Source organism: Homalodisca vitripennis, chromosome 4, assembly GCF_021130785.1.
Source record: "Homalodisca vitripennis isolate AUS2020 chromosome 4, UT_GWSS_2.1, whole genome shotgun sequence".
Lineage (NCBI taxonomy): Eukaryota > Metazoa > Arthropoda > Insecta > Hemiptera > Cicadellidae > Homalodisca > Homalodisca vitripennis.
This window is the reverse complement of record NC_060210.1, coordinates 67551896-67565716: the sequence shown is the minus strand read 5'-3', so window position 1 is coordinate 67565716 and position 13821 is coordinate 67551896. Positions and strand designations below refer to the sequence as shown.

General features: G+C 33.7%; 1 protein-coding gene across 2 annotated transcripts; it reads right to left on the bottom strand.

Moving 5' to 3' along the window:
• Positions 1 to 201: 201 nt before the first annotated feature.
• On the bottom strand, positions 202 to 12571 carry LOC124359455 (lipid storage droplets surface-binding protein 2). 2 transcript variants are annotated; one of them, XM_046812203.1, is made up of 4 exons: positions 12380 to 12571; positions 10041 to 10341; positions 4276 to 4528; positions 202 to 649 (listed from the first exon to the last, which is right to left on the bottom strand). In XM_046812203.1, coding segments are annotated over exons 1-4 (798 nt in total). In that variant the 5' UTR covers positions 12382 to 12571; the 3' UTR covers positions 202 to 407. The 2 variants fall into 2 exon arrangements, with proteins under 2 accessions (XP_046668159.1, XP_046668158.1); XM_046812202.1 differs by having other exon boundaries at positions 10032 to 10341; positions 12380 to 12569.
• Positions 12572 to 13821: the final 1250 nt, after the last annotated feature.

The following is a 13821-nucleotide window of genomic DNA, read 5'->3' as shown; positions in this document are numbered from 1 at the left end:
CGCATATTGTTACATTGCAAAAGGTATAAAAATTCAAATATGTGACCTTCAAAAGACCTGTGAAGGTGCTCTAACAGATTTAGAAGAGTTTTTTGTCACGTCTACGGTTTAGCAATTTTTCCTTATTGTATTCGTAATGATTGCTAGAAATCATACTTTGTGTATCTTTTTAGATAAGGGATTTAATAAAGATGCAGTACAAAATACCAGAAACATTTAATAATATAAATCAACATTGCAGTAACATTATAAATACCATCTACTGACATTCATATTTCTCTAAAATTACAGATTTAAAATATTTATATATTTATTTTAATATAATTATGTGTATAGGAAAAAATATTACTATCAAAATATATTTTCATATTAATTGAGCCAGTAGAAACAACATGGAATGTCCAGTCTCAGTTGGAGGTAGTGTGATTGGAGGTGCGGTGGTCCACTCCCTGGTTAACGGCGTTAAGGTAGCTTGTGAGATGAACAACCAGACGGAGACTGTTGAGGTACTCATTGATATTCTGCAGGTTGACTTGACGCAGACGGTTATTTACAGAGCGGTAAAGACGCCGGCCTGCCTTATGAGACAATCGTCCGACCGTGTGGGCTGTGTGTAGAACCTTATCCTCACACTGGGTGCTGGGGTGGACTATAACACATATCCATAAAAGTTTATTTGTATTCAGTAATTTGTACGTTGAACTAGGTTAGTTTGAAAATAATTTTAAGTACCATTCTTACAAAGTACAAAAAACAGCTTAGTACTGGTATGACAATAGAGTATATTTATTTAAATTAATAATATTAAATTATTTGTGTATTAACAACCATTAAGAGATAAAAGATTTTGATTGGGAAATGCCTTGCGATTGTGTCGTCTATAGGTTATGGTTTTTGATTGATACAGATAAAGAATCACAAAGAGAAACAGTACTGATCGAGCCGAGGTGAGGTGAATTGTTGTTCGAGCATTAATGTCGTCATTCTAGTAGTGGCAGATGGACAAATTGGAGGTAGTTACCACAGTGAGCAAATATTGTGATTGTATAAACAGTATTTGACTTGAAATTTGTATATACATAGTTATATTTGTACATTGAAGCACTCTATTTGCGGATGATAGCTACTTGGCAGTTTGGAAATTACCAATTGCCATCTGCTTTTGCCTAATTGTTTTTCAAAAACCGTAAATAGATACCCCAATTAACAAAATATAGAGGTTTCATAAATAAAATTTTGTTTCCAGTTATAATTTTATATATTTATGTCCAAGCATTGCTGTGTGTCAAATCAGCATTCACAAATTACCAACTGCTAAAACTTTTTTTATTCATATGGCCACCACAACATAGTATTATTAATATCTATATTCAGCAAAAAATAATTTAACAATAACAAAAAGAAGTTTATGAGTTGTAGCTTGTTATGTTTGAATACTTGTTAGTTTCAAACTGAGTGGTTATATCTCTGTCCACCACTCGCTAAGGAAATATTTTGTGTGGATATATTGTCTAAATTGGCATATTTCATCTGAACTTGAATTCCAATATCCACATATGTATTCATTTTCTTGGTCAGTGCAACAACGTAAACTCTACTGTGGAACCATAAATAAAATATACCGGTAACAAATTTAAACAGCAGGAACTAACACTGTTGACCGCAGTAACTTTTTACCCGTACATGCGTATAAATATTTTCTTCATTGGAATAAAAAAGATAACTCTAAGACACTTGAAATATTTTAGACTGGGAGTTCATTACAAGAGGTTGTAGTGGATGCTTTTTGACCAAGTAGGTATTGAAAACCAATTATATTTACATACTTTCTTGATCATAGTAACACAGCAAACTCAGCTGTAGAACCATAATTGAAATTAAACCGGAAGTGAACGTAAATGCTAGAGTTGTACAATATATTTTCTTTGTTAGGACAAAAAGTAAACACTGGCACTGAAATATCTTGGACCGGAGGTAGATTACAAATGCTGGTAGTAGACGCTTTGAAAACCAATATACGTATATATTTTCTCGATCAGGGCAACATTAACTGAAGGACTTTAAAAAAATTTAGACCGGAAATGAATTTAATCGGCTGGAACAAACTCTTATTGACTGCAGTAACTTTTCAGTTGTAAATAACTTATACGAGGGGTATCCAAAAAGTAAGTTTCCCTGTTCTGTAAAAAGACGCGTACGTAACAGCGTGCAGCTGTGGGCGGGGATATGTAGCGCGGTTCGGTTGGCAACAGGTGCGCTGGTCACTGGCCCATTGTCACGCTTCTCAGTCAGTTGCTGCCCAAACATCATGGAGACTCCACTGCGTTCTGCCGCCAGTTGCGAAGTCCGTAGTGTTATTCGTTTCTTGACCGCCAAAAACGAAACTGCCGTTGAAATTCATCGTCAGTTGTGTCAAGTGTATGGTGAACATGTTATGTCCGTTCAGATGGTCCGTCGTTGGCGTGCAATGTTTTTGGAAGGAAGAGAAAATGTTCATGACGATGAGCGTAGTGGCCGACCGGCCAATTCTCGGCAACCTGACGTCATTAATGCTGTACGAGCAGTTATTGACAATGATAAGCGAGTGACTCTCGATGAAATTATGGATAAACTGCCGTCAAGTGTTGAAGTTAGCCGGTCATCTGTGCACAATATCATGACAGAAGATCTTCAGCTTGCAAAAGTGTGTGCAAGATGGGTGCCTCGCTTATTGAGCAATGCCCATAAACAACAACGAATGGCTGCTGCCCAGTCTTTCTTGCGATTGTTTGACGATGAAGATGAAAACCTTTTCAGTAGAATAGTCACTGGTGATGAAACATGGATTCACCACTCAACTCCAGAGACCAAACGCCAGAGTATGGTGTGGCAAAAAAAAGGAGAGGCAGCTCCTCAAAAAGCCGAAGTTTTTGAGTGGGCAGGAAAGGTAATGGCTACAGTTTTTTGGGACTGCCGTGGAGTGTTATTGATTGACTATCTTCCTCGTGGCGAAACCATAAATGCAGAAAGGTATTGTGAAGTTCTCACCAGACTTCGGCGGGCAATACAGAATAAACGGCGCGGACTTTTGTCGCGCACGGTTCTGCTTATTCAAGATAACGCCCGACCACACGCTGCTCGTGCAACAATGGAACTTTTGAGGAAATTTAAGTGGGATGTTTTTGGTCATCCTCCATACTCACCAGATCTTGCGCCTAGCGATTTTCATCTGTTTCCGGAGCTGAAAAGACACCTTGGCGGTCGGCGATTTGCCAACAGCGATGACCTTCAAAATGAGGTGGATACTTGGCTTAAAAATTTGGCGGGTGAATTTTGTGATGCTGGAATAAAAGAACTACTTCCTAGATACCAAGAGTGCTTAGAAAGGGATGGTAACTATGTAGAAAAATAAGGTATGATGTAAAAAGTTGAATAAATGTGTTTCAGTTATTTTTTGAGTCTTTTTAACTTTTTCATAATTAATGGAAACTTACTTTTTGGATACCCCTCGTATATTTTTTTTTATCAGGACAAAAAGGCAAACTATAGCTATTGCAATTGAAATATGTGAGCTATAATGTAAGACTAAAGTAGACGCTTTTTTACCGAAGTTGATTTCCATTGGTATATATGTTCTTGATTGTGATACAAGGCAAACTTAACTATGGCACTGGAAATACCTTTTACAGAAAGTAAATTTAAACAGACAAAAGTTGACACTATTTTACCAAATTAAGTTTTTGAGACTTATATGTATATACAGTATGTTAGAAAAAACACAAAATAGAACCACGCAAAATTGTATTATATTTTGAATATCTCAACCATGGATACTGAAATAACATGTACCTGATTCTATTCTATTTGAAAAATATCATAGGGCTCCATCATATTGCATCATAAATGCTTTCACTAAGAAGGTTACGGGCTTAAATTTTGAGAATTGTTCGTGTAGCCACTGGTAACAACAACTAGTATATGTTAAAAGAAATTACACAATAGCACATACATGTTAAAAACTCAAATGGCCAAATCATGACGGCTTTCACGTTAGCAAATTGCTCACAATTAAGATAGTTTGAATTTAGGAAGGAACAACACGCCGCAGCTAGTCGGCAACTGATCAGGTTCAATATCACGGGAAGAGGTAGTTGACTGAGAATTAGTCACCTAGTCTTCTTTGATGATAAAACCAAACTCCTGCATACAATATTGTAAAAATGCAACAATTTGCCATGAATGTGTGTGCTGCTCACATGTAAATTTACCTAACTGTTCTACTGCTTTGAGACTCACTTTTGTTATCTTCTTCCTCCTCAACTTCATCTTCTTCAGGTAGGTAGTAATCCAAGTAGCTGTCAGCCAACAGGCTGCTGGTATCCAAGCCAGAGAGAGCCACTTGTCCGTAACGAGACTCCAGTAACTCGTTTGCCTTGGACCAGGACAGATCTCGCAGGGAGCTTACATTTACTTGCCGGGCGGCAGCAGCTGTCTGCACCACAGGTTGCACCACTCTTGCACTCACCACCTCCTTTGCATTGTCCAGAATCTGTCACGGAAGATAACTAGTTACAAATATGATTTTTCCACTCCATTCACACTTAACCATTAGGGTTGTTAAAAAAAAGGAAACCATTTGGGTATATATTCATTAAATGTAAAAAGTAGTTACGAATTCAAACATTCTTTGTTTAAACTTTATTATTGGCAATGGATGATTTAATACAAAAACAGGTTTTCAGACATTTGTAATCATCTATCCTGGGATACAATAGAATTGTCAAAAACTTTAAGACATAAGGTTAAGCATAAGTAAAAATTAAAATGATATGAAGACGATAGATTCCAATCCTTCAAACACAATGTATTTTTTTTTTATATTAAATATGAAAAATGCCTGAAAAATTTGTTAATTACAAACCTATCAAGTTAAACATTTCATTTTTTTCTTTGCTAGTGATCTTTTTACTATTTAATATTACTCCCGTTTAACCAGTAACTACCTTTTTGGAACCAGTTTGCTTTCGGGTAACAGTGCTGTTGCAATAGAACATCATATTCACTTTGTTGCATTACATCACATCGCTTCATGTAGTTCAGATTTAGAGTCTCTTAATTGCAAAAAAATTTACTTTACTAATCAATGGGTAGTGCTGTATTTGTTTCACTATTCTAGTTCTCAATCCAGTTAGAGTACCAGTGCAAATCAACTGTAATGGCAAGCATTTGTTGCAACAGTAACGTCATTATGACAGTTCAAAAGCAACTATTTACTCTTTTGTTGTCACGATTTTGTAACTGTTGCAGAAATGGGGCATTACAATGAGTTCCAATGACTCAGCTCTGGTAATGAGTGTCCCAACAATGTTTATTTTAAGGGCAATCCTTGACCTCAATGTGTTATACATGGGTAAACAAACCATACTAGAAATTGAGAATCACCGAGGTTTGATTTGAACACAAATTAACATCTATGAAGGTACATTTATTACAAGGGACATGGCCTAAACTCATCTTCAACACACAAAATCAAGCTGCTTTTACTGGTTATGTACTGAAACTGTGCCTGATTTTTACCACTGAGACTCAGATCATTTTGAGAAGGTTCTGTCAGTTTAACAAATTAGAATTGATATTAGTTTATACTGAATACTCTTAACAAAAAATAGTACAGACACTGAGGTATGTAGCAATTTTGTTGTTAAATTCCATCATGTATAATCCTTTACTTTAAAACAACATTTTTTGAAATAATTTAATTTTGAACTTTGTAATTTGCTTTAGCCAATCAATTGATTTGATTTATTTGAATTGGTTTAGAAACATTACACACTAAGTTTGAGATTTGCAATCTAATCTCTTTCTTTATAGCTAATCTAAAACATAGCATGTTTTATAAACAACAAATCATAATGTTTTGTAACACACAGAAGACATAAATCACAATAAGCATGTTGTGTGTTAACTATGCACACTATTTCTAAATATGCACTTAATAAAACTCACACTATTACAAATTGAACTAAAAACACATGTCATCATAATAAGTCTACTCGCAGCAACAATCATTGATAACTGAATGATCCAATCAAACTGAAGCGCGCGCGCGCGCGTGGGTGTGCGTGCGTGTGCGTGTGTGTGTTTTCAATGTAACCTAGTTTGTAATTTTGTTTAAGAAGAGGCTAATTTCCTTTTAAGCCTTATTCTACCTGTCCTCATGGGGCACTGGCCTGTGTGAGGATTTTATCAACAGAATAAAGGGGACAGTAAATACAGTAAAAGGTCGACGGTATTGATAAAAAAGTGGTACAACCACATACAGGATTTGTATCTCTAACTCAGATCCAAAGTCTGACATCTTAGACAGCTCAGCCATCACACCCCCATATAGTTCAGACTGTTAGTTTAGTTATCCATCTATGGAAGAGACAAGTAACATAGTGTTACTGTTTTTTGTTTCACTTGACAATGAAAAATGTTCGAAAACATCCTGTTGCCTTAACATTACCTCCAATATAAATAATGAATTAGGAAAGGTTTGGATATATTTTATCCAGCATTATAATTCAAATAATTATTTTTAAAACTTGTCTTTTTTTATGAGTAAAACCAATAAAGATTTTCTTAACTTAGTATGTTTTAGTATTAGCATTATTGGCTTTCCTGGGAATAATTGTGTCTGATACAAAATCTGTAGACATTGCTAATTAAGAATTCGTTTCATTGTGTTTATTTTATAATTCTAGTTATGTTGTGATAAGAAATGGATCTAGTGAAATTCCAAAGTTATTACTAAATAGTGGTGATTTTAATAGGTATGGAAAAGAGATCATAAAAATGTCTTTGTAAATGGTTACAATATTTTGTCACCTTTAAGTTTATGTTTGTAATTTTAATTTTATTTATATACACAAAAATAAATTTTCTTTTTAACACAAACGGCTTAACATTTTTATACCTTGGAGCGCGATATAAAAAATTTGTAGTACTCTATGACAACACAAAAAATGTTTTAGGTTCCTGTGTGACACAAATAACAAAACATTTCTTGAGACATCAAAGTTTTTACTTCTGGACATCAAACACTTTATGATATCATTAGACAGGTAAAGCGAATTTAATTACTCTTGTACTGTACAGCTCATTCTTCTAAGCAAAACGGTGTATAACTATTTGTTTTGCTTAATAAATAATTTTATAACAATTGAAAATTTTATGAATTGAATGGCAAACCCAATTTCACTACTTAGTTCCAACAACAAAGCTTTGTTCTAAGAAAAACTATAATACAGAATCTTGTTTTGCTATTAAACTCCAATTACTAATCAATCCTAACAACTTAAACTTTTCATATCTTTTATCACATGTCATTAAATATTATGAAATTCCTGTGACTATTCTTTTTGGTGGAGGCTCCTACATGATTATTTTAAGAGTCTGTACTATTTTTTGCAAGAGTCTACATAGTTCATAAATATCCTAATAGATAATAAAGGTGTGGAAGTAGAAAAATCTCTTATTTTTTAGAAACACATGAGAAAGGTGGATCTATACCTTACATAAAAACAAAAACACAAACACACACAAGAAAAAAACATGGAGAAAGAAATTTTTGTACTCACACATTTTTGTTTTGTTAAAAAAAATGAATATAGTATAAATACAACTGCAATGGCATATTCATTGTAACTGTATCAATCAGAATGTACACAAACCATATAAAGTGTAGTCTACACAATTGCATTCCATTTCTCTTATTTCTTTATTGATTTTACTCAGAGAGATTTGGCATTCTATATATAAACAAAATTAAATGGAAAGTGTAATGAAAAAAAAAAACAAAAACAAAAAACAACAAAAACAAAATAGTAGACCGACACATTATGTTACAATTACAAAATTAATGCTTGTTAGTTGTGTTAATAGAAATTATTTTTATAAGTATCACCAAATATTAATCAGTCACTCAGTGTCCATGCTTCAGATAAGATAACTGCCTATAGTTGCTCTGAATCAAGTGTCAGAACGTCAGACATCAGGTCATTGTGAGGTTCAGAGATAAACTCTTGACTCTGTTGTTTGGCTCATATACTGATACAAGTTCCTTTACTTAAACCAGCTTATTCATATTGTGAAGTAGTGGAACTCATCTACAAATTAAAGTTTTATACAAATACCATAACAAAGTATGGAAAAAAAACACTGTGCTTTTTTTATTGTATAAATCCAAGTATTTACAATATGAATTCAGTATCTAATGATCACATATACATGTAGTACAGTTCAATAATTTAACTAGTGCAGGCGAGGGATAATTTGAATATAATAAAACAATTTTAGTGTCACTTAAAAACAGATATTCTTTTACTGTCTATTATAAATACACTGGCATAGCTAGAGTGCTAACTAAAGTGAGATCAACACTAAGCCTTACTCCCTCCCCCTCCAGAAAACAACAATATAAGCTAGCAGTAATGGTTGTATGTAGATAAGAAAGGAAATTATTGTTAATTTTTAATTGTTCATTTATAAAATTAATGGACAGTTCTTTAGTTAAGAGCATTTAAAACCCAAACGTTCACAAAGTCTGATCATGAAAGCCTGCAACCATCAAAGCAGGCTCTGAAAAACAATTTAAGGAGCTAACAAATATTGTAAAACACCTAGTCATAACTGTATAATTGAGTAATCAAGATTTTAAACCAACACAGTAAAAACTAGAAATTTCAATTACAGTAGAACCCCTCATATCCGGCCTCGGTTTTACCGCACCTCGGTTTATCCGGCCACTTCCCGGAAGCCAATATCGAAATTTATTTACCACGGCTTGCAGACGCGCAGTTGCACGCACTAGTCTCCCACGACTCTTGCGTTATTTTGGTGTATCTATTTGTTTACATTTTCCTGTTTTGTCCTCAGTTGAGCTAATAGGTTTAACCTGTAAACAGTTCGTTGATTATTTCCAGTGCAGTTAGTACAGTACAGTACAATTGTTTTGTTTCGTCAAGTGCTGTGTACTGTAGGTTGGTTTATCCGGCCGAATCGTTATCCGGCCAGGGGCTCGGTCCCGTGGTGGCCGGATATGAGGGGTTCTACTGTACATCTTCACTGCGACACAACATGTACTGAGTAGCAGCGACTGTCAATGGTTAATGTGCAAATTTAATCTAACCATAGCTTACTACTAATTTTGAATCTACATCAAAGCAAGCAAATGTGGTTGGTATTAATGCATAACTAAAGATTATTATTTTCTTTATTTACAATACTATTATTATAGTCTACACATTTATTTACTGAATTTGTTTTGTATTAAACCGTGGGTATTAATTTTGGATGTAATTATTAATTTGTTATCACCTTCTATACTTGTAGGTTATTCTTCATTTAAGTTCGATAGATTTTAACACCTTATGTGGTAATAAACTGACTATATCTACTGCATCACTGTTTGTTGTCTTACTACAATAATTATGTCTTTAATCTTGTATGGTTTTAGATTTGTATTGGCTAAGTTTGAACCACTATTAACAACAGCAACAGAATGTGTAATATCTATATAATTGTAGTTCAGAATTCAACAATGAATATAATATTTTATGTGGTAATAAACTGACTATATCTACTGCATCACTGTTTGTTGTCTTACAATAATTACCTATGTCTTTAATCTTGTATGGTTTTAGATTTGTATTGGCTAAGTTTGAACCAGTATTAACAACAGCAACAGAATGTGTAATATCTATATAATTATAGTTCAGAATTCAACAATGAATATAATATTTAACCACTGTTGAAAACATGGTAATGCAGCCAATTATATTTGTACTTAATTCATTAAATCAGAATAAAGACCAGTCAATCAAAAGTGAACTTTAATTCTTTGAATTTAATTATTCACTTACTAGAGACTTATCACAAGCAAGCAAATTAATATCTGTTAAGATGTTAGTGTGACACAAAAACAAATAAAGAATATATTGTATAAAACCTGAGCAGTAGAATGGACTACGGTATAATACTCTGGAAGAACTGAAAGTCTAGACAAGTACCTCTCCTACCTGTTGTGGTTGTTCTTTCACCATTGGCACCTTCTGCTCGAGGATGTCCAGTCCCTGACAAAGCTTCATGTCCACAATATGTATGGGTGTGGCGAGTCGGTTAGCGACCGGTGCGATGGTCTCTACTGCACGAGAAACAGCACCTTCTGCTGTGGACAGGGTCCAGTGTGCCAGTCCATGGGACTGTTTAACTCGGTCGTACAGTCCTGTAGATGTGAGCCAAGCTGTCTCCACAAGTGGTAATTGCCATAGTCGGTCCATGACCTCCATGTGGGGCAGTGTCACAGCCATGGTGTCACTCCTGCGTACAAGAAAGGATTCAACACATAGAAAACAATTACAAGAAAATAAGGTTTCACAATAATTTGATATTCTGAAAATGGTATAAACAAATGAAACTTTATGTGCCTACAATTCCATTTGATCTACTAAGCCGGGAAAGCAAATATTTTAAAACCTTTTTTATATCTTCCGTTCCTACAGAACTCAAAAGCCATTATCTCTAATATCCTTTTAAAGTTTACATTGAACAGCTAATTTATTTAAATTTAATTCACTACCATTTAGGCATTCTTTACACACATTGATGTATCAGTGCGGAAAAGGTGGATTGTACATTATCTTGGCCAGACAGGAATGATCAGATTTCAAAGATATTTCATCATCCAGAACAAAAATTTGCATTTTTGCTAGACTAATCATTAATTTGATGTTCTGGTGCAATGAACACAAACACACACATTTTATGTATTCTACTTTTTTCCAGGAAGGATAAGCGTTCAAACCTTTTAAAAACTAATTTGATTTGTTAGGAATTTTCCTTAAACAAGCAATATATAAGCTATATTTCTTGTAAATTAGCTAAATCTAATCTATTTTGTAACCTGTATCTTTCCACCTTTATTTATAATGGTGACATGAAGTGTTTTATTTGCCGTCATTTTACCAACATCATCAGAATTATAAATATCTTTAACCAATTCAGCAACATTCACGTTCAAAGTTCTTTCAGGATAGAGTGTCACTTTCTACTTTTCAGGATCCAGCCTGTCTTTGTAATTGAATTGTCTCTCTTCAAGAATTTCAAAAGGTAATATTGAAAAGAGATGATCCTTCAATGCTAAATTCATACATAAACTAGCTACATTGTCAAAATAAAAATTATTAATAAGCTTTTATCTCAAAATTAGTAATAAGCTTTTATCTAAAAATTAATCTAAAACTTGTTTTAGTTAATAATTGAACTAAAAATACTTCCATTTGTAAATTTAGCAGTACTAACCAAATTAGAAGTAAAATATTGACTAGTAAAGGGAGATAATTTCACTTCTAATTGGTTATATAACACAGTACCTTTGGCATAGCAATGGCTTCTCACACCAAAACTGGTATGTACTCCAATACCAAAATATTTTTTTAATAAGAACCCATTCTTAAATTTTGCATATATGTAGTCAGTTATAGCGTAAATAAAATGTGAAGGAAACAGGATTTTTCCGGACATTTGCCATCGTTCAGTGAAAATAGAAATCAGTAACACTACGTTTCGAGATATGCAATCTGATTGCAATTGTTGGTGGGTTTGTTGTTTTGTAATGTTAGTGTTAAGTTTATGTCTTCAAAATTGTAGGTAATGTACAAGGTTCTTGTTACGGTAATTTATTACAACTCTTATTGTGTACGATTTTAACATATCGAAGTTGGATAATATATCACCATTTGATAAAAACAACCGAATAACAAGTGTAGGCCGCTTAATAAAGTCTCCCCTAACAAACCTCAATCAATAGCTCGGTTATTCTGCCATCAATTGTTTTTGGTTATAAACCGAAACATTGAAAATACACAAATAATATCTAGTTTCCAAAATGTCTGCTTACTGACGTACATATGGCAGTGCCAGTACACAGGCAGCCTAACTATTGTATAAACAGCAGTGTTGCCAGTTAGAGGGTTAAGGATTAATAATTATAAGAAATGCAACATTACATTTTAATATAATATTATGAGAAAACATTAGGTTACTGCTACTTGTAGAAGTTTTTAAACACTTTTTTACATAAGTGCTAAATTAGTAAAAAAAAGTATTGTTTAATAGTGTACTGGTTAATAATATTTGAATGCATTACAGTTTCAATTGTACTTCTAAGTACCAATTCTAGACCAGTCTATTATACTTTTAAAATAGGTAGCAGCTTGTAAAAATTTAGTTTTTTAAATAAATATTCAGTTTTGAGAATCAGCATACTAAAAGTTATGGTGAATTATTAAGTGTGGAATAATTAACTAGTCTATAATGGATAACTAAAACATGCAAGTTAACCTAAGATGATACTTACATGATACCGTAAGGAATTTCACTGAGGTCTTTCTGCAAAAAGGTCGATAAAACGCTTGTATGTATGTTTTATAACAGAACGTTGCAAATAAAAAATATGCAGGATGATGCAAGCCGAATCACCAATCAAGCTCTATCTAATTCTGAGTAGGAACTTTGGACTAATCACTCATGACGTAGAGGACAAAGTGAGTCTCGTCTCGTTTGAAAGTGACGTGCGTAATGTGCGTATGCGTGACGCTCTCTGTATGACGTTATGGCGTATGAGTAGAAAAAGCGGTGCAGTGTGGGTGAATGGAGAAATTCAGGAGCAGAATGACGTCACTAGAACATAGTAATGAATTTATTTTATTTACTAATCTTCAGATACAGCTCCTGTTAAATATTTTGTGCTTTACAATACGCGTAAATAATGGAATTACAATTTTTCAAACATTATCTTACGTTTAGATACTTTGCAGATACACACGTTTGATATATATATAAAAACACACACACACACACACACACACACATATATATATATATATATATATTATATATATATATATATATATATATATATATATATATATATATTTACGGTATGCGTGTCCATACGTTCCGGTTTCTGAGACCGGACTAAAGTTAGCAAAAGCAAACGATTTTTGTGACTTTCTTCTCCCCCCTCTCACTATTCAGCCTCAGCGTTAACTATGCCGGATTCGATGTACACAGTTTTATTATTCTTCGCTAGATTGACCATGTCTATACATGATTGGCCCTCCCCGTGATTTGAACCCGTGATCTCTCAGTTATAGAGCCGAGACTATAACCATTAGTCTGCGGAGGAGGACATTTTGTAACTTGGGTTTTTGTTGTAGCGAACGAACCCACTACTGTACCCACATAAAAGTAGTCTAGTCAAAACATAAATGTCCTGTGGACTACAATGTATTCTGAAATCACTTCCATAAGCCGATGTAATTATTGATTGATTTAGGAAAACATGACCCATGCCCATGGTACTCGTTATTAATATATTACAGTATATAATTAAAGTACTAATTTACCAATTTCAGTTACAAGTGTATAGAGAGTTATTTCGATGTATAATTACGTGGAACACGTATATCACGTAATAAAACTGACCATCAGTTTTTTCATAAAGACACTAAAAGACACTAATATAAATAAATAAATAAAAATATACTTATATACATACCCATTAGTGTTAATCCAAAATCCCAATCAGAATGCTAATCTGATAAATTTAAGAAATGTTGAAATCGCACATTAATTAATTAGTTCTAACGGCGCGTTTCCACTGAGGCAACAATATGCGTCATGTAGCATGCTACAAGTGTCATTCTGTTGCTATATGTGTACCGTGCGTCTTCATACTTTGTTGCCCAATAAATATGTCGCCAGTTGTCACTTGCTACTTATCGCCGTTACTTGTAG

Excerpts from the sequence above, each read along its gene's own strand:
- LOC124359455 (XM_046812202.1), bottom strand. Across the intron at positions 4,529-10,031 it reads AACCACAACAGGTAGGAGAG|ATTCTGGACAATGCAAAGGA; the intron begins GTACTTGTCTAG and ends CTTCCGTGACAG. Across the intron at positions 650-4,275 it reads GGAGGAAGAAGATAACAAAA|TCCACCCCAGCACCCAGTGT; the intron begins GTGAGTCTCAAA and ends TATGTGTTATAG.